The following is a 25923-nucleotide window of genomic DNA, read 5'->3' on the forward strand; positions in this document are numbered from 1 at the left end:
TATCTTATCATGTTCCTAACAATGATGTTACTAATATTGTGTTAATACTGAATTTCAGATGGAAACCCCCAGATAATGGTTATCTGAAAATCAACTTTGATGCATCTTTTGTTGAACAAAATTCTCAATGTGGTATAAGACTGATATTAAGGGATTTTTCAGGTACCTTCTTTGGTGTGCAAGGGCAATATTTTGATGGAGGAGTGAAAGAAGGATTAGAAGTGGAGGAACTAGAATGCAAAGCTATGAAGGCAGCTGTTTCTCTGGCCATCTCAAGGAAGCTTAACAATGTGATTTTTGAATCTGATAGCGAAGTTTTAGTTAAATCGATCAATGAATCAGCTCCCTGTGTTCATTGGCTGAATCAAGGTCTAGTTGTAGATATTAAATTTCTTTTGAATAAAATTGCACACTGGCAATGTGTTTCAGTTAGGAGAGATTGTAATGTTGTTGCAGATAAACTGGCAAAAAGGCTAGAAGTCTGAAAGTTAATTTTGAAATTTTTGATGAGTTTCCTTCTGACATAAAAGAATGGGTCTCACAAGACAATTATGTAATCTCTACTTAATCAATGAATCTCTTTTTGAATCAAAAAAAATCATGAAACTTACAATATGTAATTTTTCCCACCTAAAGAAGGATCGGGAGGTTTCACAAGAGAGGAGGATGATTCTGTTAAACCTTGTTTCAGATTCCTTTTTGTGGAGTGAGAATCCAAAGAGGATATTTTTCTTCCCTTTATTTTCTGAACAAATTGATTATCGATTTTTGCATACTATGAATGGTTCTGAAAATCTCTTTAGACAATGACTTAGATTTCTTATGAGATTTCCTTTTCTTCTTCTGATAACTTGATTTAAAAGAAGTTGTTTTAAGAACCTTTGTGCAATCAGTTTCTGGGAAATCCTGATTTTTTTCAAGGTATACTCACGATTTACTATGATTTTTACCATGTCTTTCTCATTATGAGAGAGATTAGAACACACGAAATTAAAGGAAGTAGTATGCTGATTTTTTTTTTGCTGTAACATATGGAAGAGCATCGATCTTTCTCTTTAAATTCACAATTGTGAAAAGTCGCATTTTCTTGTCTTAATGTTTTCAGTTGACATTCCATATTTTCAATCCTTTTAATCCAGGCTTCGTTTTCCAGTTGAAAATTTTCTTTTAATCAAGTAGAGATGTTTGGTCAAGAGATTGAATTTTTCTTTTGGAAAAGTTTGATTATTTATCATGGAATAGTCAGAGATGTTGGAAAAACAAGAGTGATTATCAGCAAAATAAGTGAGAGAAATTTCACATGCTTCTTCCTAAGGACAATAGTCAAGAGTTTCCATCCATGCTTTGGTTATCTTACTCACTTCCTTATTAGGAACACCCGAAATGTGATGATCACATTTGTAGCACATGGAATGAGTTCCATTATCATAGTTTTTGTGAACTTTCTTATCCATTTCATTGACTGAGGAAGATTTTTTTCAAGACCTTCTTTTTCTTCTCCTAAGAGTTTTCTTTAACTGTTGGACACACAGTGAAATAGTAGAGTTAAAGAAGTTCTCATCCTTCAGATCAATCAATTTTGGACACAGAGAACTTACATCAGAGGAAGCTACGGAATTGCAGCTCGTTCGAAGTTTTTCTCTTTTTGAAAGTTCAAGATAAAAAATCTTTAGCTTTCTAGCAAAGAATTTCTGGATAGAGTATCAAGGTTGTTTCCTTCAATGATGACATCTTTCTTAGAGTCATATTTGGCTGGCAACGATCTGAGAATTTTCATCACAATATCCGTTTCAGGAATAGTCTTACCCAACGCAAAAGATGCATTAACAATTTCAGACACTTTGTGATTAAACTCATCAAATGAATCCTAATCAGCCATACAAAGGTTTTCCCAATCAGAACATAGGTTTTAAATCCTAGATTCTTTCTCAGAGGAATTTCCTTCGAATACAATTTCTAAGATATCCCAGGATTTTTTAGACTTAGTGCACGTAGTCACATGGTGCTGAAAATCTGGGGGTAATGGCATGTATGATAGCATTTAATCCGTCAGAATTTTTCTTTGCAGCAAGAATCTCGTCAGGTTCATATCTACTAATATACTTTGGAACAGTTACATTGTCTTCTTCAATAACAGGAGGATCATAGCCATTAACAACACGTACCTATGTTTGAAAATAACGAGCTTGAAGAAAAGCACACATAGCAATTTTCCATCATGAGTAATTCGAGCCATCGAAGACTGGTGGTATGTTTACTGAGATAGCACTTCTGTCCGTAGAGTCAGATCGCTGCAAACACAGACTTATAAGGTCTTAAACGTGTTTTCCTGATCTGATACCAATTGAAAAAGCGGGGGTCTAACAACCACACCCAATATTTCACTTAGAAATCTGTATGGACTAACTCCAATATACTTTCAAGAGAATCAACTAGACAATAAGACTCAATCTTAAGAAAAGTATATCCAAGAGTTATATCTCAATTTCTCAATTTAATCTGCAATCAAACAAATAGGAATTCGCGAGCCCGATTGAATATAAGAAATAACTTGGACGGTATCAAAAACCAATATCCAAGTGTCAATCAATTTAATCAACAACCCAAAGGTCAGATTCACAAACTGATTACGCACAACCTGTGATATTTCAATTATATAAACAAATATAATGTAGAAAAGAAATAACACTGATACCAGAAATTTTGTTAAAGAGGAAACCGCAAATGCAGAAAAACCCCGGGACCTTGTCCAGATTTGGACACCACAATGTATTAAGCCGCTACAGACACTAGCCTACTCCAAGTTAATTTAATATTGGAATGTAGTTGAGCCCTAACCAATCTCACACTGATCAAGGTACAATCGCTTTCCTTATGCCTCTGAATCCCAGCAGGACTCTGCGCACTGGATTCCCTTAGATGATCTCACACATAACTAAGAGTTGCTACGACCCAAAGTCGGAGACTTGATAAACCAATCTGTCTCACACAAAAAAGTCTATTGAATAGATAAATCTGTCTCTTATAAAAATACCTAAGAGTTTTGTTCCGTCTTTTGATAAATTAAGGTGCACATGAACCAATTGATACACCAAAATTTATATTACCGAAGAACAGCCTAGTAATATCAATCACCTCACAATAATCTTAATCGTGTGGTAGCGAAACAAGATATTGTGGAATCACAAACGATGAGATGAATATGTTTCTGACTACTTTTTATTTTGTCTATCGGAGATTAAATTTTGAGGAAATCTTAGAGAAGATAGTACTCAATATGATAGAAAACAACAAGATCAGCACACATAACTATAGAGAAATAGTTGGGTCTGGCTTCACAATCCCAATGAAGTCTTTAAGTGGTTAACCTACAGGGTTTTGAAAAAAACCTAAGGTTAAAGGAGAATCGGCTCTAGTCGCAACTAGTATCACACAGGAGGTGTGGGGATTAGGTTTCCCAGTTGCTAGAGTTCTCCCTTACATAGTCTTCAAATCAGGGTTTGCAATTAATGTTACCTTGGTAACAAAGCATTCAATATTCACCGTTAGATGAAAACCCGATTAGACTCAAGCAAATATCTTTCATCCGTTAGATCGAACTTAGCTTGTTACACGAAAATGAAAAGTGACTTCATTTAGATATGAGTAACGTACCTAAATATGTACACCTTGTTGGCTCAACAATAGTTAATCGAAGTTAGCCATATGAGCACTTTCATATCAACCTTATTCATCTTAACCATAACTAGTTCAAATGACTCAAATGATACTAGTTCTAGAGTTGTTCAATTGTTTATATTCTCATAGAAGTATACAAGACACAATTGAAGCAAAATCGATTTTGATTCACTCAAATCTATTCATGAACATTATAGCCACAGTTTGCAAAAGATTGCATTCCTTAATGTATAAATGTATTAGTTCATGAACAAACCGATTTTATAACATAACCTACTCAAGTATGCAAACGGGTACGCATACCTAAGTGGCTGGACTAAGTTTGGGTTCGCCAGTATGCAAACGGGTACACATACGTTCCAAACTCAGTTAAATCCCGGAACTTGAAACTCACGCCAGTTCGCATACCGGTATGCATACTAAGTTCCTGAACTTTCATTAACCAACCAGTACGCATACGGGTATGCATACTATGGTTCCCGGACTTGGAATATCTTGCAACAGTTAGCATACAGGTACGCATATTGTGCTATATCCAATCATGGTTATTTGTTCTAAACTCCCATTTCAATCATTGAGACATTCTCGGAAGACGACAATAGATGTATCATGGCAGGCCCGGATTGGTGTATAAAATGAAGAGCAAAGATAAAGATGGCAGGGCCTGCGGTTATACCGCAAGTGCACGGTGTCGATTGTAGTATGTGTGTGCAAATAAGGGTCATTCCACAGGGACTTGGGTGTATGTTTGAAGATTTCCTAAGCTAAAACAGTGGCAGTTGAGAACTTTGAGCTGTGTTGAGACACAACTCAGCTGAGGTCAGTGAGATGTCAAAATGTGTAAGAGTGAACAATGGTTGTAATTGAACTAGTGAAGGCAGTGAAGTAAATGTGACAGTGAAGTAGAATAAAAACAATGAAGCAAAGGTAACAGTGGCAGTTAACAGGAAACAAAGCCAAATAAACCAAGGCTGTTAGCCAAGGGCAGGGAGGAGATTGCAGCTGTGGCTAAGCTAAGGATTAGAATCCACCTTGTGTCCTAGCTAAACAATGCAATTCTAGGTTTAAAATCTTAAGCATCCAACTAGAATGGGGAGAAAATCAGCTTGCTCACTGATTTGCCCCTAGCATTGACTGCCTTTTGAAAGCACAGTCAATCACAGGCATATCAGAGCACCAACCTCTTCCCATTACTCAAGCAAAACAGGCCTTCCTAGCAATTCATCATTCAATAGTACACTAAGGTTTCATCAAATCCCTAGCAAATGGAATTAAAACATCATGAACATTACACAAAACCAAACATAGAACATTGAAAATATGCAGAACATCAAAGTTCTGGACACTGGCTATTCCAGCATAACCTCTAACACACACCCATCATTCCTATTTATACACAAACCATCTTTTCCCAAAACAGGACCACATCAGTCCAATTAGGGTTTGGTGAAAATACAAATTAAATCAAAAATAATCCTACCTAACTCTGATAACAACCCTAATAGACTATCCCATACCTCAATTTAACATTCAATTGATTTCCCCCCAGAAATTTCCCAAATCAGAAAAATTAGGGTTTTAGAAATTAAAATTAGAAATTTACCTAATCTCTGACTCCAATCGAACTTCGTCCCATGCTTAGAATTAGTCTTCTCTTGCTTCCCATACCTCCAATTGCTCTCCTAACTCACCTAATTTACCAATTTTTCACACGTTAGGGTTTTGAGAAAAACGTGTATAAAAATGGGGAATTAGGTGGCTAGATAGGTTGTAATGATGGTAGTGGAGATGGGTTATGGTGTTTGGTTGATTTGAGAGGAGATGGTGGTGGTTGAGGTGGTGGTTGAGCGGGGCTGGGTAAGGAGTTGGCAGGAGCAGAGCTCGACTGCTCGAAGGAGGAAGATGAGAATTTTGGTAAGGTGCGTTTGGCTGAAGGGTATAGGTGTTCGATACTTGGGTGTTAGGCGGGTTCAGCGAGGTTTGATGATCTGCGACAAGGAGCGATGGATGGGAAGATGGTAGGTGGATCCAACGGCGATACGGAGGTAAGCGTGGAGCGACCGTCGGACGAAGGGATGTAGCAAAACGGACGACCCAAGATGGAGATGGGCGTTGCGATGTAGAGCGGGGGCTTCGGAGTTTGATGTGCGATGATGGAGCGACCGTAGGATGCTGAAATGCTTTGATCTGACGGCTGAAATCCGAGACGGGCTTGGATAGTGGAAATGTGTTTGAGTAAGGGTTTTTGGCCTTGGGTATGCCAAGCCCATATCTTCTTTAAGGACAATTCTTCTTCTTCAAGACCATTCCTAGCCTCTTAGTTTGGTGCACAACGTTCTTCGCGGCTTCCTTGCGTAACTCCTCCCGGCTTTTCACTACTTTTCTGCTCTATTCCGCTCCGCAATTCATCCAAACTTTATTTGGTACCTAAAAATGCAAAATTAGTTAATAAAAATATTTATTCTTGAAAACAAGGAAAATACAGAATATGGGATAAAATGTAGAATTAATGCACAAAAGATGAGTTAAATGCCAAGAAAAATATATAGAAATATGCACTTTTTAGCACTCATCATATCACACAAACTATTAGCTTCAAAACAATTTTCAAGTGATCGAATGATCAATACGAAACATTCCGAGTCTACATCAAATGACTGTCTCACACAAATCATGTAAAATGTTACAAGGAAATTCTCACATGATCATCTTTTGACTTTCGTCAAGAATATAAGCTGAACTTTGTTAAAGTGAAATCTTAGCAACACATATTTCGAGAAATATGTAAGCGAATTAAACTCAGCTTGAAATATTAAATGTGTATAAACGAAGTCTATATAGATATACAACTTTTGTCTCAAATAGGAGATAAAGTAGATAGACTTTTGAGTGATAGATGAGTTCAAGTCTCCATATACCTTTTGTTGATGAAGTTCCACAAGCTCCCCTTAGTAGTTCTTCGTCTTTAATCGATGAACGCCGTGAAGTCTAATGGTCAACTACACTTTCTATTATAATTCTAGACTTAGCTATAAGTAGACTAGAAATCAAGAATTATAGTTTTGGAAACTAAACTTGACAACAAGCTTGAGATAGCAACACTTTCGAGTTTGACCGAGCAGTGCTCTAACATTACCACATGGAATGGAATGAAAAAGCTATTTTTAGAGAAGTATTTCTCTGCTTCTAGTATTTCTCTGCTTCTAAAGTTGCATCTATTCGCAAGGAAATCAGTGGAATTGTACAAAATACTAGAGAATCTTTGTATGAATACTGAGAGAGGTACAAGATATTTTTGGCGAGCTGTCCAGATCATCAAATACCACCACAACTAATTATCACACACTTGTATGAGGGTTTACTACCGCATGAGAGGCACTTGATTGATGCTGCTAGTAGTGGTGCATTGGATAATAAAAACTTATGAGGAAGCTACTAGTTTGATTGAGAGCATGGGTACAAACATACAACAATTTTGTACTAAAGATTCATCAACGGTTACAATAGTTAGTGAGATGTGAGATTATTCACACATGGAACAGTAAATGAGTAATATGGAAAAGATGGTACAACGTATAACATCTGCAGTTGTTCCTTCATATGAAGAGGATGTCGAGGTGAATACTATGTTCCTAATCAAAGGTCAAGGTACGATCCATATTCAAATACTTATAATCCTTGTTGGAAGGATCATCCTAATTTCAGTTATGCCAACAAGCAAGCAGCAACTCCTAATCTATATACGAGATAAAATGGATTTCAACAACAACAATTCCAGAATCCTCAATAATCTCATAATCAAGGATTCAATCTTGAAGATTTGCTTAAAACTTACATACAGAAGCAGGATATGGCGATTAAGAATATTGAGACACATATGAGTCAATTAGCAACTTCCATAGGTAAGTTAGAAGCACAGGCGTCTAAGAAACTACCATCTCAACCGTTTGTGAACCCATGAGAGCACGTTAATGCGGTATCGTTAAGGAGTGGAATACGAATTGAAGATTCAAATATGGATATAGGGACAGTACGTGTACCCAGTACACGTAGCGATGAAATTGCGATTCTGAAATCTAGCGGGTACACGTAGCCAGTACATGTACCTAGTGACGATATTGAGATTGAAGTAGAGTCGGAAACCATACCTAAGGAAAATCCAATCTCAAGTGGCCAACCTAAGGATACGATTCCCACTTTTACCATACCACCTCCTTTTCCTAGTCGTTTTGCCAAATCCAAGAAAGAATCTCAAGACAAGGAGATCATGGATATTTTCAGCAAGATACAAATCAACATTCCATTTATTGAGGCCATCAGAACCGTACCCAGGTATGCCAAGGTTTTGAAGGATTTGTATACAAGGAAGAATAAGTTGATTGCTAATTAAATTTCTCAGGTGGATGAAAGTGCTACAACTATGTTACTGAAGAATATCCTGGTGGTTTCACAGTTCCCGTTACCATTGGTAACCGACGATTTGAGCGTACTTTGCTTGATTTGGGAGCATCCATAAGTGTTATGTCAGCCGATGTTTATGATTATTTGAATCTTGGACCTTTAAAAGATACAAGGATTACTATTCACATAATCATAACAACATTCATAAGATTATGCCGATGTCATATCTACGAAGTTCAAAAGATAAGCGTTATACTTCTTAGTTTAATTCCCTAATACTATGATCATGTGATCATGTCTCACTACTAGAGTAATATATCCAATACATAACTTTGCAGTTATGTTTTCAATATAGCACGACTTGAAGTATACGTTAGGAATGAAACAGTTCAAGTCAATATTACTAACCTCAAGAGGAAGGATGATGTCGTCGTTGTAGCTCGTTACTTCTTCATATTCTTCAGGTCTTCGAGTAATACTTGTATGTCTCAACATTCCTAGACTTTCTAGTCTAACCTAAACGAAGTTGTCTCTAGTACATAATCAAGCAACTCTTATATGAGTTTTGACTCACTAAAATATGACAACAAAACTTGACATACCAACGCTTGGTGAGTTCAACCGAGTTATGCTCTAACACTAGGGGTTTAAAGGCATATTGCATTAGCTAAGTGTAATCGTATCCTAAACGAAAGGGAGTTGTTGTATTTAGGATTAGTATAATTTAGTTTGCTCGAGGACTAGAAAAATCTAAGTGTGGCGGAATTTGATAAGCACATAATTCATATGATTTTACTGTCATTCCATACTTGTTTTAGATATTATTCTTGCATATTTTTGTATTATTACTCTTGTTTTATTTTATTTGTATGTATTATGTGAATCATACAAAAAGGATCTACGAAGTTCTAAAAGTAGTTAAGAAGATAAGTATTCCAAGCTATCTAAGTGCCCACGTCGAAGAAAAGTGAAAGAAGTGCGACGAAATGGAGCAAAAGTGCTCAAAATCAAGACACAAGCCAAATACCAACCTTAACTCATTCAAATTAAGTATTTCTTATTACCATTTTTAAGATAATTCAATTATAAAAATAATTCAAAAAGAAGGAGGTCATTCCGAGTTCAGACGAAAAAGTTATGGGAAAACAAGCTTATCGAATATCGACGTCTACAAGAGGGTACGCATACTGGTATGTGTACCATGAAAACTATGAATTTTTTGGACTGGAGGGTACACATACTGGTGTGGATACCAAAAAGTTCCTGGACACTTTTATGAAAATATGGTATGCATACTGGTACGTGTACCATGAAGGATAAAACTCACGAACTATCTTTTAGGCCTTTCTTTCGTAGTTTAGGGTCGGGTTCTTGAAACGACTTAGATACTTGAAAAACAAGCAATTTAAACCTATATAAATAGGTATTAGGCCATGTAGAAATAAATATAAAAAAAGGCACGAAATTGTAAGTTTTGGAGAGGAGAAACAACACATGGAGCGAAAGCTAGGGTTTCAGAGCGGTTCCCCTTTCGTAATGTTATCTATTTACTTTTCTTATATGTATACCATGGATGTTTCGACATCCATGAGTATCTAAACACCTATTGATTGAGGATGAATTTTAAATTGTAAACAAGATTTTAGTTATCATATTTGTCAGAGCGTTGCTCGGTCGAACTCGCATGCGTTGCTATCTCAAGCATGTTTGTCAATGTTAGTGATCAAAACTATAAGTATTGATTTCTAGTCTACTATTAGCTAAGTCTCGGACTAGGATAGAAAGTATGGTTGAGCTATAGACTCCATGGCGATCATCATACAAAGACGAAGAATTACTCAAGGAACTGGTGGAACTTCATCGACTAAAAGGTATGTGGAGACTTGAACTTATCTATCACTCAAAAGTCTATCTACTCTATTTCCTATCTTGAGACAAAAGTTGTATTGCTATATAAACTATGATTATACACATTTGCTATTTCAAGATGAATTTATCTCGCTTATCTATTTCTCGAAATATGTGTTGGTAAGCTTTCGCTTTGGCCAAGTTCATCTTTACTAGTGACAAAAGTCATATTAGTTTCAATTACTTGAAAATCGCTTTGACGAAAAATAGCTTGTGAACAACAACTATATTATGTCCTCTAAGAATATTTCTATGATTGAAATGAGAGTTTAGGATATAACCTTGAAATGATATAAACATTGTGTGATAACTCATACATGTGAAAGTCCTTATTCCTTGAACCAAAGTATGCGTACTTTGCTGCTCAGGAAAACCGGAACTGAAGTCCACGTACCAGTACGCACATCGTCGGAAGATCACATCTCGTGAATTTCTGCTGGAGTTTGTGAACTGAAAACAAACTTATTCCGGGTACTTAAGTCCGCGTACCAGTATGCGTACTTAAGTGGGTTAGTTTCTAAAAACGATTATCCGTGAACTTAAACTTATATATAAGTTCCGTCGACAGGTTGAATCATAGTCTTGAGGAGAGCTCTGTGAATCGGTGTTAAATTGGGGGGATTAACTCGGTCATCAAATTTTTCATCATTCTTCGTTTTTCAGTAGGTAGATTTCTTAATTTCAGGTGGTTTTCGTTTAGATCTAATGATTGGTGGGTACTTCTTACAGTATTTTCACCTGTAAATCATTAAAAAGCATGGGAACTCGATCAGAATCACCATTTACTTCTAGGTCAACTTCAACAAATTTGGAAAAAAATTCTTCGATGTAAAACAATTTAGTTAACAACCAGGAGCAGATTTCCAATAGTCCAGTTTGTATCATTCCTGATGATTTGATTGACGAAAGCTTAAACGACTGGAGATTCAACTTAATTGGTAGGCTGGATCTGCTAAAGCTTAAATTTGATGTTGCAGTTCCGATTTTAACAAATCTATGGAAATTGAAAGGTACTGTTCAATGTATCCCTCTAGGTAAGAGCTTCTTTATAATCAAATTAGATAATGCTGATGATAAACACTATATTTGGGAAGGTTATTGGCCTGTTGAAGATCAAACTTTAAAACTTAGAGCATGGGAACCTAACTTTAACCCAGCTAATCAAAAATTGAACACAACTTTTGTTTGGACTCATTTTCCTGGTTTAAGTATTGAATATTGGAAGGAGAGTATATTAATGCATATTGGAAGATCAATTGGTAAACCAGTAAAGGTTGATGACACAACTCTAAAAAGAGAAGCTGGTTTTTATGCTAGAGTTCTAATTGAGATTGATTTAACAAAAATTATTCCTAGCAAGGTACATGTTGATACTAAGTATGGAAGTTTTGAGCAAGTAGTTCAATTCACAAATCTCCCAAAGTTATGTAATCATTGCTCTGTTATAGGTCATTATACTTATGAATGTAGAAGCAAAAGAAAAGAACAACAACAAGATGCTCCAGTTTTTCCAAAAGCTGCAGTTCAAGTTTGGAGGAAAGTAGAAAAAAAGAAAAAACAAAAAGATTTTGATATTTGTCTTACTGAAGTGGAAAGGGCAGCAAAGCTTCAAGCAAGTCAACATCAGCCTAGCCAAGAGGTGGAGAATGTTATAACTTCCATTAGTCCAAGTGTTGGTAATGAGGCAGAGTGTTCAAAGCAACAAGAGAAAAATGTTAATTCTGGCAAATTTCAAATCTTTCAAAATATGAATAAAAATATTCTAGAATCTGTTATTGAATTTCCTACTTTATCATTTGAGCAAGTGATTCAGGCTGTGACTAGTTCTCCTTCAATAAATTCTGTGGTGAAAGTGATATCTCCTGAATTTGCAAAGCCAATTGAGAAGAATGATGTAAAGCAAAAGAATACAGTGGGTAAAGTCACTACAAGGAAGCAGGCTGCAAATATGAATATTGTTGGTAGTAAATTTGGGACTCTGAGAAGTAGTGCTTCTCAAACTCATTTTTCTAAATGAGAGTAATCTATTGGAATATCAGAGGCTTGAGGAGACCTAGAGCCAAAGATAAACTCAGAAGTTTGGTCCAATCTTTTTGTCCTTCTTTAGTTTTTATTGCTGAACCAAAGGTAAGAGTAACTTCAAGTTTTTGAAAGAGTTTAAATCTACCTAATATGCATTACAAGTTAATACATAATTCAACTTCAAATAAGAAAGGTAATATTTGGATGTTTTGGAGCTCAAATATCACAACACCTTCAGTAGTATCTATTTCTGCTCAAGCTATCACTGTGGATGTTGGAGGATCTTTAGTAACAGATGTGCATATTGCATGCTTAACTATAGATAGAAGAGAGCTTTGGGAGGAATTAGAGTTTTTAAGTACTTATAATAAACCATGGATGGTTATAGGTGACTTTAATACAATTATGTGTGCTGAGGAGAAACATGGGGGGAGAAATCCTTTAACCATATCCATGAATGAATTTCATAATTGCCTTCATGCTTGTGGTTTAATGCAAGCATTTAAAACTGGGATTGAGTTCTCCTGGTGTAATAATAGAGCAGGCTCCAAGAGAATTGTTTGTAACCTGGATAGAGCAGTTTTTAATACAAAATGGTTAGAAAAATATCCTGGTTGGAGTTATAAAGTGGGTACAAGTGGAACCTCAGATCATAGTAACCTTTTGGGTGCAAATACAGTCATACCAAAGACTGCAAATGTTCCTTTCAGAGCATTGAGAGTATGGCTCAGTCACCCTGATTTTTTGAAGTTAATACAAGATACTTGGGAAGTTGAAGTATTTGGAAATCCTGCTTTCATATTTTTAAATAAACTTAAACATTTGAAGCAAATCATAAATGACTGGAATTTGAACATTTTTGGTGATGTGAGAGTTCAGTTACTGAATGCAGAAAAAGAAGTAGAACAAGCAGCTCTAAATTCTGACAGGGTACCAGATAATATTGAATTATTGAACAAACTGGTCACAACTAGAGGCAAACAGGAAATTCTAGAGCAAAGAAATAAAGAAATAGCTCAACAAAAATCCAGAGTTCAGTGGTTAAAGGAGGGTGCTTCAAACTCCAATTTCTTTCATACTTCTATAAAGATAAGACAGGCTCATAATGCAATTACAGAGCTAGAAAGCTTAGATGGAAGTATTGTATCCACACAACAAGAAATTTCAAAGAATTTGGTGGAGTATTTTGAAAACAAATTCAAAAAGCAAGATGTCACATTTGCTGAGAATATTTTTGCAAACATCCCCATGGTTATAACAGCTAAGGATAATATGATGCTTAATGCTACTCCAAGTAATGAAGAGATTAAATCAGCAGTTTTTGAGATGGATCCAGATAGTGCCCCTGGCCCAAATGGCTTTTCTGGTTGGTTTTACAGAAGTGCATGGCATATAATTGAGAAGGATTTCATTGAAGCAATCCAATATTGTTGGAGCAGAAAATTTATACCTAAAGGAATGAACGAAAACTTCCTTACTCTTATTCCAAAAGTTCAAGGGTCCAAGAAGGCCAATCAATTTAGGCTCATTGGTTTAAGTAATTTCTGTTTTAAAGTAATAACTAAAATAATTACTACCAGAATGGGATGTGTGGTGGAGAAGGTAGTTTCCCCTCAGCAAGGTGCTTTCATTAAGGGGAGAAATATTCAACATCAAATAGTGCTAGCATCTGAGCTTATAAATGAAATGCAGACAACTAGAAGAGGAGGAAATGTTGGGTTAAAGCTGGATATAACACAAGCATATGATTCCATCAGTTGGGATTTTTTATTTCACGATATGATCACTTTTGGCTTTTCATATCAACTCATTCAATGGCTTACTGTGTTATTTCAATCCACCAGGATTTCAGTGATGGTGAATGGAGGTCCTGCAGGTTTTTCTCTATTGACAGAGGGCTGAAGCAAGGTGACCCCTTATCACCTATTTTATTTGTGATTGCACAAGAATTCTAAGTAGAAAAATATATTTACTAGTTACAGAAAGAAAATTAGTGCTAATGGTAAACATGAATGGTATACAACCAACTCACATATTCTTTGCAGATGACATTTTTTTGTTCTGTAATGCAGATAAAAGGAATATTGAGAAGATGCTGAAGATCTTGAAGGATTATCAAGTCTCATCTGGTCTGATTGTAAGTTTGGAGAAGAATAAGTGCTTTGTGGGGGGTACTTCTGATAATAGAAAGATGCAGATTGCTAGCTTATGTGGTATGTTTCTGTCACATTTCCCAGACAAATACTTAACTGTGAATCTTGTCCCAGGGAAAATTAAATCAAGTCATGTATGGGGTTGTGTAGATCAGATTCAGAGCAAGATTCCAGGATGGATGGGAAGGATGTTATCTTTTCAAGAAATGCTTATTTTAGTGAAACATGTCTTGTGCAGCATGCCAATATACAATATGTCTGTATATAAATGGCCTAGAAAAGTTCTTACTGAATGTGACAGAATTATTAGAAATTTTCTTTGGTCTGGAGACCCATAAAAGAAGAAGCTGCTAACAGTCAAATGGGAAGAGGTTAATGCTCCATACTCAGAAGGGGGACTGGGACTGAGAAGCCTAGAAGACATTAACAAATCACTCCTCATGAAATTGTCTTGGAAAATGAAGAATGGTGATGAGGAATGGTCAATGTTCTTTCAAGCTAAATTTAAAGATAAAAATGGCTTATGGATAAATTATTATAAGAAGTCTTCTATATGGCATGAAATGAAATGGGTGATGGATGAGATTTTTAACAATTCAAGATGGTTGATTGGAAATGGTGAAAACATATCTGTATGGAATGACATTTGGTTATCAAGTGAGCCACTAAAAACACTCTTCTGTGAAAATACTTTCATGCTACAAAATCCAAATATTAAGGTGAAACACCTTTTATGAGACAAGGAATGGGTTATTCCTGCTGAAATGGCACAGTTGGTGGATATAAATGAGCTACCAGTAGTGGATGGCAAGAAAGACAGGAAAATATGGATTTGGTCAAAGACAGGTGAATTCACAGTTGCATCTGCTATGAACTGCATAGGGAAAAAATTCCCTGAAAAATATTGGTCAAAGAAAATTTGGAAAAAAACTTTTCATCCAAGTATTTCAAGTAATTTGTGGAAAATCCTAAGAGGTGTATGGAGCACAGATGAAAACATGAGGAGAAAGGGTCTCAATTTAGCTTCAAGATGCTCCTTTTGCAAAATGGCTGAAGAAAATACAGAACATATTTTGTGGTATTGCAACTTCAGTGAGAGAATTTGGCAATGGCTGGGAGGTATGTTCTCTTTCTTTAATCCTATATCAATTGATGAGATACTCAGCTTAGCATATTCCAAAAGCCCTGCAATTAAGGAGATCTGGAAGACTGATGCCTTCATAACTATGAAGAAAATATGCTTCCTAAGAAACAGAGCAGTTTTTGATGATATACAACCAAATGCTAAAGAACTAAAGCTCAGGATATCGCAGTGCACAAAAGAATATGAAGTTAGAATGAATGGTTGTATGTGGAACACTATGGAGGATTTACAAATTTTAAAATTTTTTGGAATGAAATGCAGGAGAGTGAAGCATGTCAAGATACAGGAAATTTTGGAGATCAAATCTTATTATGTTGTGATGGTGCAGCAAGGAATAACCCAGGAGAGGCTGGATATGGTTTTGTTGGGAGAGATTCATATGGCACTGTCTTAATTGCTGTTGCAGGGGGAATGGGCATTACAACAAATTTCATGGCAGAGGTGTATGCAATAATCAATGCATGTGAATGGGCTATTAGCAAGGGTTTCTTGAAGATTTGTATTAGATCTGATTCCAAAGCAGCTATAACTTCTTTTTCATTCAATAAAGTCCCTTGGTATGTACTGACAAGATGGAACAGAATAACTGAAATGCTGATAAGCTGTCAGTTCATTCATAGCTATAGGGAAGTTAATTTTTCTGCAGATGATCTTGCTAAGAGAGGGGCTCTTCTTCCTAGGGGTGGAAAGAATATTTTCTTAAGTAGACCTCCTTTCATGTCAAACATGGAGAATCCTAATATTAGTTATTACAGGTTTAGTTAATTCTTGTAAAGAAGCTTGATTGTTATCTTATATTTCTGAGTATTGTTATTTGTGAACAATCTTTTGTAAACTCTTTTTGAAATCAATACAATTATTATTAAGCAAAAAAATAAAACTTAAACTTATATAAACTAAGGAATGCATACTTGTAAACCGTGGCTATAAAGTTCATGAATTAATTCGAGTAAATCAAATAGTTTTTGCTTCGATTATATATTATATACTTCTATGAGATCTAAGCAATTGAACAACTCTCTAAATAGTTCTCTTGAATCATTTGAACTAGTTATGGTTAAGATGAATATGGTTGATATGAAAGTGCTCATATGGCTGACCATTTGGTTAACTACTGTTGAACCAACAAAATGTACATGTTTGGGTACGGTTACACAAACCTAAATAAACATGCATTTCATTTGTGTGTAACAAGCTAAATTCGATCTAACAGTAGAAAGATATTAGCTTGAATCTAATCAGGTTTTCATCTATCAGTGAATGTTGAATGTTTTGTTACTAAGCTAACATTGATTGCAACCCCTGATTTGAAAGACCATATAAAGGATACTCTAGAAACTGGTAAACCTAATCCCCATACCTCATGTGTGATACCAGTTTTATTAGCTAGAGTCGATTCTCCTTTAATCTTAGGTTTCTATCGAGACCATGTAGGTTAAAGACTTGAAGACTTCATTGGGATTGTGAAGCCATACCCAACTATTTTCTATGTTGTTGTGTGATATGATCTTGTTGTTTCTATCGTATTTGAGTACAATCGTGAGATTGGCTTGAGATTAATTTCTTCGACAGCCAAGATAGAAAAGTAGTCACAAACACCTTCGTCTCATCGTTTGTGATTCCACAATAACTTGTTTTGCTAGTCGATTAAGTTTATTGTGAGGAGATTGATAATACTAGGTTGTTCTTCGGGTATATAAGTCCGGTTTATCAATTGGTTCCTGTTCACCTTGATTTATCAAAAGACGGAACAAAAACTTGTAGGTATTTATGTGGGAGACAGATTTATCTATTACCGTTGACTTTTCTGTGTGATACAGATTTGTTTATTAAAGTCTTCGATTTTGGGTCATAGTATCCTGTTGGGATCATAGACGTAATGAGCGCAACTTTACCTTGGATCAGTGTGAGATTGATTGGGGTTCAACTATAGTCCAGACCGAAGTTAGTTTGTAGTAGGCTAGTATCTGTAGCGGCTTAATACAATGTGTGTTCAATCTGGACTAGGTCCCGGGGTTTTTCTACATTTGCGGTTTCCTCATTAACAAAACTTCTGGTGTCTGTTTTATTTCTTTTCCGCATTATATTTTATTATAATTGAAATATCACAGGTTGTGCGTTGAATCGATCAATTGGAAATCGAACCTTTGGTTGATTGATTCTTGAACATTGGTCTTTGGTACCGTTCAAGTGATTTCTCTTGTATTCAATTAGACTCGCAGATTTCTATTTGCTTGAGTAAGTAAAAAATCGAGAAAGAGAGATATAACTCTTTGATATACTTTTATTAAGATTGAGTATGACTGTCTAGTTGATTCTCTTAAAAGTATATTGGAGTTTGTCCATACAGATTGCTAAGCGAAATACTGGGTGTGGTTGTTAGATCCCCACTTTTTAAATTGATATCAGAGAAGTCAAACACGTTTAAAGACCTTACAAGTATGTGTTTGTAGCAATCTGAGTCTGTAGACAGAATCTCATCTCTGGCATAAACGCATGCCAAGATGTCTTCCAAAGCTTTTAAATATGCCAAATGTCTTGGGATCACCTCAAAGGGTTACTCCTTAGCTGATTCTTCCGAATCCCGAGGTAGAAACGTAGATCTATCAAATGCTGATATCAGTCCCTCTAATGGGACATTTGACACTATCGCAAAAGCTGAAATGGAGCTCACAACAATCTCAAAAAATTCTACCGAAGCTACTGATTTTCAGAATCATGCTCAACTATTTGATGAATTTGAAAAGTCTTTTGGTCGAGAACGGGAACTCTATAATATCATTGAGTCCTTCTCTAACAATATCGAAAAACTTATTCAAGAAACTACTCTACAATGTGAAAAGATTAGTGTTCTTGAGGATATTGTCAAGGAAGATTCAATTAGAGAAAAACGTTTGATCGAGGCGCATTCATCATATCTAAACATACTTCGTGTCGAAAAAGAGAAACTAAGTGCATCCCTTATTCTAGGCCATGAACAGTCCAAATCCCTGGAAAAGGAAAACTCTGTTTTAAGGATAAATTCTTCTGTACCAGTTAATTCTCAGTCTGAATTACAAAAAATGAAGAGATGTTTTCCAAAAGAAGTTTTTGTCAAGAAAGGATTACATGACTTGCAAACTTGTAATACAACTATGAATTTAAAACCGGTTCCGGTAATTGTTTCTCCTCCACGAACCTGTTCATTCTATGGGAAAAAGAATCACTATGCTATTCATTGTTTTGCTAGGAGGAAACAAATCTCTAATCTCCATAATTTGCTTCTTTTTACTATCAATTGAGTGAATCGTCTGACGACATCCACAGTGAATCTCATTCCCACAGAATACCAGAATCCTTATAAAATTGATCTCTCTTCTAGAAATCGTCACATGTTAGAAGTTCATCCTAATGGTATAAGTTCTTGTGCACTAATGAACACATTCCTTGTGTTTATAAGAATGAGTCTGGTAAGTCTAGGAAATGGATGCTCAAGAGGTCCTAGATTTTGTCCTCAGAAAAATCCTTCTGACGGAGATGTTAAAAAGGTTGGTTCCTACTCACCTGTGATGAAAGTCAACCGAAGAAAGGAAAAAACACAAAGGTCAAACATTCAGATGATGTATACAACTCCTTCCTCAATGATCGTAGTGGATTACTTCTCCACTCTACCACCTGATTCCAGGTATCCTTATCCTTGTTTCTAGCTTGAGAGGTGCAAGGATGATGATTGAGAAATACTCAAGTGTGTTGTATAATATTTTTTTTTGTGCTGGTTGTGTTTTTATTGTTGCCGGTCCACAAACGTCGTGTCCTCCTCTTGTGAGTTCATAGGGTTTCCATAACAAAAGTTTCTTTCTCCTGTTTACAAACATATATATATATACTCTATGTTGTGTTATTCCATCCCTAACAATAAATTATATGGAGAACTCTGCGAAATCTCAAGAGATTGTGCATCTTGATATGGAGGAAGACACTCAAGGACGTGAGTCGATTCAAGAGCTGAATCTAAAGAAGATGCTTGCAAGAAGGGATCACAACTCCTGGATTGATGATTCTGTCAAGGATTTAACTCGTTTTCAGAACCGATTCAAAGGTCGAGTTTGCAATTCTTCAACTGCAAATAAATCAACTCTTAGATGGTCAGGCCAGAATCCTTGCTAATCAAAATATTCTGATACGGAATCAAAAGAAACTCATCATGGACTGTGTCAAGGCTAGACAGCTTGCTCGGGTTATTGACCGTAAGGTTAGTGTTCTAACTCACGAACATGGAGTGTCTACGGTCGAGAGAGTAAAGGAAATCAGTAATACCTTCTATGATGGATTCATTGAAAGGTATGAGGTTCTCAATGAACTTTAATTATGTCTAGTAAATCTTCTTATGAGAATTTTATTCTTGTGTTTTTAGGAAGAATAACTAGAGTTTGGAATAGCCATTATTGTGATTACACATAGCTATGTCCAACGTTTTCATCTTCATTGTTTTTTAGGTTTATTTGGTTAAATTCTAAAATTGTTTGGAAGATGATTTTTGCAGTATTAATCTTTATGGTTTTATAGATTGCAATGTGTTATGGGATATGTGTGTTTGCGTCTGTGAACTATGACTGTCCCATACTTTGTCAAAAGTTAAGTCTTTCACATGTCGATATGCAAGTATTGATAAAATAATGAATGGACTTTTGACATTACATAAGTTTAAGCCTATTGTATGTCATTATGCAAATATTGATGGAAGATGGGATGGACTTTTTTTTACAAGGATTATGTCTATTATATGTCATTGTTCAAATATTGATGGAAAATAGAATGAATCCTTGTCTATTCCGCAGTATTGACCTTCCATGATCCATATTTTTATGTATACACTGTGCGGCTCCATAAGTTCTCTTATGCTGAGCAATTTCGATTAAATTAATCATGGGTTTTCTTGTGGTTAATTTAATTGAGTATTTTGGATTCAAATTCATATTCGTATGTGATTTGTTATGTCCAAAGAAATCATTATTTTCTTGTGAAAGTAAGGTCGCTCTTGTTTTTCTTTCGGGAATGACATTTTGTGGGAGAGAGTTCTTAATTGAACTTGTGCTTAATTTCCAAATCTTTGTGGGGAGTGCGGCTGTGGAATATTATAAGGGTTATCTTGTATCTTTATAAACTCCTTGACCAATGCATTTATCTTAGGCTATATGATGGCATCTAAAAAAATTTGATATGTGCTTTCTTTTGGTCATGAAATGTCTCCATGGGAATTTCATTAGGATCCCACTAGTTTTTGTACCTTTGCCAATTTTAATGACAAAAAGGGGGAGAATTAATGTATAGTTCACACTACAAATACATATGGTTTTCGGATCATTATGTAAGGGGGAGTGGTTTCCATGTGAGATGGAGTATTGACTAAGGGGGAGTGATACATATCACCATAGTATTGTTGTCGAAGTTGTGATACAATTGAACTTTGATGTTGTGTAATAATACTACGATACTTTGTAACAATGATTGAGAGCTCTTGTGTTCTCATTGTTATAGCTACGGATTTTCAACAACGATGATGCTAAACTTACAACCTTTGGAATCACTGGAGTACTTGGAAGTGACGAAGATTTCGAGTAATGTTGAAGAACCAAGGAGATCATGCATGTGGAAGAGAAGCTACAAAAGTTTATTTATTTAGTTTTTTATTCCATATGTATTGATAGTTTTGTCACTAAAATTGACAAAGGAGGAGATTGTTAGAGCATTGCTCGGTCGAACTCGCATGCGTTGCTATCTCAAGCACGTTTGTCAATGTTAGTGATCAAAACTATAAATCTTGATTTCTAGTCCACTATTAGCTAAGTCTCGGACTAGGATAGAAAGTGTAGTTGAGCTATAGATTCCATGGCGATCGTCATACAAAGACGAAGAACTACTCAAGGAATTGGTGGAACTTCATCGACTAAAAGGTATGTGGAGACTTGAACTTATCTATTACTCAAAAGTCTATCTACTCTATCTCCTATCTTGAGACAAAAGTCGTATTGCTATATAGACTATGATTATACACATTTGCTATTTCGAGCCGAGTTTATCTCGCTTATCTATTTATTGAAATACGTGTTGGTAAGCTTTCGCTTTGGCCAAGTTCATCTTTACTGGTGACGAAAGTCATATTAGTTTCAATTACTTGAAAATCTGCATTGACGAAAAATATCTTGTGAACAACAACTATATAACGTCCTCTAAGAATGTTTCAATGGTTTAAATGAGAGTTTAGAATATAACCTTGAAATGATATAAACATTGTGTGATAACTCATACGTGTGTAAGTCCTTATTCCTTGAATCAAAGTATGCGTATTTTGCTGCTCAGGAAAACCGGAACTGAAGTCCGCGTACCAGTATGCGCACTGTTGGAAGTTCACATCCCGTAAATTTCTGCTGAAGTTTGTGAACTGAAAACAAACTTATTCCGGGTACTTAAGTCCTCATACCAGTATGCGTACTTAAGTGGGTTAGTTTCTAAAAACGATTATTCGTGAACTTAAACTAATATAAACTAAGGAATGCATGCTTGCAAACCGTGGCTATAAAGTTCATGAAGTGATTCGAGTGAATCAAATCGTTTTTGCTTTGATTGTCTCTTATATACTTCTATGAGATCTAAGGAATTAAAAAACTCTCTAACTAGTTCTCTTGAGTCATTTGAACTAGTTATGGTTAAGATGAATATGGTTGATATGAAAGTGCTCATATGGCTAACCATTTGGTTAACTACTGTTGAACCAACTAAATGTACATGTTTGGGTACGGTTACACAAACCTAAATAAATGTGCATTTCATTTGTGTGTAACAAGCTAAATTCGATCTAAAATTTGAAAGATATTATCTTGAATCTAATCAGGTTTTCATATAACAGTGAATATTGAATGCTTTGTTACTAAGCTAACATTGATTGCAAACCCTGATTTGAAAGACTATATAAAGGAGAACTCTAGCAACTGGAAAACCTAATCCCCACACCTCCTGTGTGATAATAGTTGTATTAGCTAGAGTTGATTATCCTTTAACCTTAGGTTTCTACCGAGATCCTGTAGGTTAACGACTTTAAAACTTCATTGGGATTGTGAAGCCAGACCCAACTATTTTCTCTGTATGTGTGATCTGATCTTGTTGTTTCTATCGTATTTGAGTACAATCGTAAGATTGGCTTGAGATTAATTTCTCCGGTAGGAAAGATAGAAAAGTAGTCACAAACACCTTCGTCTCATCGTTTGTGATTCCACAATAACTTGTTTTGCTAGTCAATTAAGTTTATTGTGAGGTGATTGATAATACTAGGCTGTTCTTCGGGAACATAAGTCTGGTTTATCAATTGGTTCCTGTTCACCTTGATTTTATCAAAACACGGAACAAAAACTTGTAGGTATTTCTGTGGGAGACAAATTTATCTATTACTGTAGACTTTTCTGTGTGATACAGATTTGTCTATTAAAGTCTTCGACTTTGGTCGTAGCAACTCTTAGTTGTGGGTGAGATCAGCTAAGGGAATCAAGTGCATAGTATCCTGCTGGGATCAGAGATGTAAGGAGCGCAACTGTACGTTGGATCATTGTGACATTGATTGGGGTTCAAATACAATCCAGTCCGAAGTTAGTTTGTAGTAGGCTAGTGTCTGTAGCGGCTTAATACAGTGTGTGTTCAATCTGGACCAGGTCCCGAGGTTTTTCTGCATTTGCGGTTTCTTCGTTAACAAAACTTCTGGTGTCTGTGTTATTTCTTTTCCGCATTATATTTTATATATAATTGAAATATCACAGGTTGTGCGTTGAATCGATCAATTGGGAAATCCAACCTTTGGTTGTTGATTGATCCTTGAACATTGGTCTTTGGTACCGTTCAAGTGATTTTTCTTGTATTCAATTTGACTGACAGATTTCTATTTGCTTGAGTAAGTATTGAATTGAGAAAGAGAGATATAACTCTTTGATATACTTTTATTAAGATTGAGTATGACAGTCTAGTTGATTCTCTTAAAAGTATGTTGGAGTTTGTCCATACATATTGCTAAGCAAAATATTGGGTGTGATTGTTAGATCCCCGTTTTTTTAATATTAATCTACTTTGAAGTTCTTCATATGATTATCACTTGTTTATACTGTAACGAATATTTGTGATTTATTGATAGATTATTTAGGTGGACAACTAAATTGATTTGTTGATTCAATCTAGTGCTAGTATTGAGTTATGATATAAGTCATTGTCGAATAACTTGTAAACAAGTAGAGAACACGAGACTTTGCAGAGGGATTCTTTAGAGCGATTGTGTGTACAAACAACACTAGAAAGTGGACCTTGAGCTAAGAGTCTAACTACTAGGATCAACCGATAAATTCATAAAAGATAAAACATTTATCCAAATTACACCTTGACTGAACTACTACTGGGTGGTTTAGACGAACATAATTTGGTATTGGAGATCTTCCGTACCCAGTGATAAAAGGAATTTAGGTGGTAACACTGAGCTAGCTGTTATTCCATGGTTGGTTATAATCTATGATTAACGACGAGTAAATAAGTATAATAACTCACTGATGGTATAGTAACGAAGAAATATTTCTCGATCATCTCTCTTTCTATTGCTTACAACTTAATCTTTTTAATTATATTATTTTAGTTTGCTTAAAAATATAAAACAAATCCCCCTTTGCGACACTTTGAGAACTAAAACTCACTGCTCTTCATGGGAACGAACTTGAATTTCATTATATTACCAGTTAATTGTGTGGAAATAAAATTATTAATTTGATTGCACTTATGACAACCATCAATGTAACATGATGGACCGACTACTGGGGATGAACAGAGCTGTATTTCTTGTTTATGACCTAAATGGGAGGTTAAATTGCTGAACATATGATTTTCGATCTAAGGATGGAAGGTGGTGTTTAACTCGAAAAATTTCAATTATTCTAACATTGTGAGCATTGTGTGTATCTATCAAAAGTGGACATCCAAAAACTGATATGTATTTAAATGCTGGCCTATTGATGAGAGAGTTCGTAAACAATGATACTATTGTTGCTGCAAGGATATTTTGCTTGGATGAGCCTAATAAGGATGTTGCTGGTCTTGCTGGTTGTGTTGATATAACTGAAGCTTATTTTAGTCAGGCTGGAGGTGGTGGTTATGTTGGTGAGGTTGAAGGTGGTGGTCATGCTTGTAGGGTTGAAGGTGGTGAAAATGATTCATATAGAACTGAACAAAGTTACTACATATTGTCAAAGATTGTTCAAATGGTAATGTTAGCATGTAGGTAGATCTGAGAGGTATCCGTTCAGGTACTAAAACTAAGTTAGATGCGTGTTGATCTTAGACAGATTTAACATAAGTAAAACCATAATACTCTTTTGGCGAGCTATGTCATTTATATTGAGTAGCTATCATTTGTTAAAGTATTAAGCTATTATATAAAACTCTGAATTCCAAAGATCATTATGAGTAAGATTTTCTTTATTTTAGACATGTTTAATTAAGGTCACTTTAGTATGATCCGGACGGAGTAACAATGGGGTTAGATACACCAGAGTCACAAAGGATCCACTCCCCAATAACTTTATCCAATTGTGAGGAGAATTTAAATGGACGGCTGAGATAGAGATAACTGACATATAAGTGACAAGACAGCGAAGGAATTGTTGGACGAGTGAGAGAATATTACATTTAACATTAAATGTTAAATACATGTTGTAAAGTATGTGTGGCATCAAGTGTATGAACTGATCACAGGCGAGAGCATCAGTATGTGAGCAAGAGCTGAAGCACCGAGTATGATCCGCCGCAAATTCTATAAATAGAGACCTTGGCACCTTGAGAAGCAGGTTGGCCCGGGTGAGAGAACGTGTAACTTAGATTGAGATGCTTCTAGTCATGCTCGCTAATATAAAATTGATAAAGGATATGGTGTAACCTCCATTGCTCATAGTGAAAAACCAAACTCAACACCCCGTGGACGTAGGCTCTGCCGAAACTCGTAAACCTTTGTGCCATCTCCTTTCAGCATTTGATATTCATGGCTTTCTTAATCATCCAAATTATTCTGGGACAGTGTAGGTTATTTTGAGTCGAGCCTAAGCTAGATTCACTAATTGGGTTTTATTAGTTCCAAACTTAGAATATTTCCTTAGAGGTCATAGATTTTTCCACGTAAAATTCCTTAGTGATTTTATGTTTGAGTTACTAGCCCTTATTAGTTGACGCATAATATTATCATTTGTGATTTACAGGTCATCCAATCAGGTCTTAAAATTAGGATCATGAATTATTAATATATAGTGTAAGACTGCGTAAAACCTACTATATTATTAGGTTGTCGTCCAAATAAGTAAGACATTTTTTTTCTCTTCGACAGATAAAATATTAGTACCCATGATAATCATTAACATTATCATCCAAAAGTTCTACCACTCTACTGAGAGGTTAATTATTGGCAATTAGGATATCTCATCTAACAATGTTATTACAGTAAATAAATTGGATACAACTTTCTAACTAGAGTCTTAAGTCTTAACATATTTCATACAAACTAACAAGAAATTGGCTCTTTGTATTAGGGTCCAGAATAATTTGAATTATTCGCTCATATGCCCA

At 35.6% G+C, this 25923-nt stretch overlaps 2 protein-coding genes across 2 annotated transcripts; both read left to right on the top strand.

Moving 5' to 3' along the window:
- Window positions 1-12159: 12159 nt before the first annotated feature.
- Window positions 12160-14500, top strand: LOC113359966. Its single transcript, XM_026603522.1, has 2 exons — window positions 12160-13885; window positions 14082-14500. Exons 1-2 carry the CDS (start codon window positions 12160-12162, stop codon window positions 14498-14500), a joined length of 2145 nt encoding a protein of 714 aa, XP_026459307.1.
- Window positions 14501-14926: 426 nt separating this feature from the next.
- On the top strand, window positions 14927-16071 carry LOC113359968. Its single transcript, XM_026603523.1, has 2 exons — window positions 14927-15493; window positions 15568-16071. The coding sequence occupies exons 1-2, from the start codon at window positions 14927-14929 to the stop codon at window positions 16069-16071; spliced, it is 1071 nt and encodes a 356-aa protein (XP_026459308.1).
- The last annotated feature ends 9852 nt before the right edge of the window (window positions 16072-25923 follow it).

This window comes from Papaver somniferum, chromosome 3 (assembly GCF_003573695.1).
Source record: "Papaver somniferum cultivar HN1 chromosome 3, ASM357369v1, whole genome shotgun sequence".
NCBI lineage: Eukaryota > Viridiplantae > Streptophyta > Magnoliopsida > Ranunculales > Papaveraceae > Papaver > Papaver somniferum.

Coding starts and splice junctions, on each gene's coding strand:
- LOC113359966 (XM_026603522.1), top strand. CDS start 12,160: ATGCATTACAAGTTAATACATAATTCAACTTCAAATAAGAAAGGTAAT. Junction 13,886..14,081: donor GGTGAATGGAGGTCCTGCAG/GTTTTTCTCTAT, acceptor TCTGTAATGCAG/ATAAAAGGAATATTGAGAAG.
- LOC113359968 (XM_026603523.1), top strand. CDS start 14,927: ATGGCACAGTTGGTGGATATAAATGAGCTACCAGTAGTGGATGGCAAG. Junction 15,494..15,567: donor AGTGCACAAAAGAATATGAA/GTTAGAATGAAT, acceptor AATGAAATGCAG/GAGAGTGAAGCATGTCAAGA.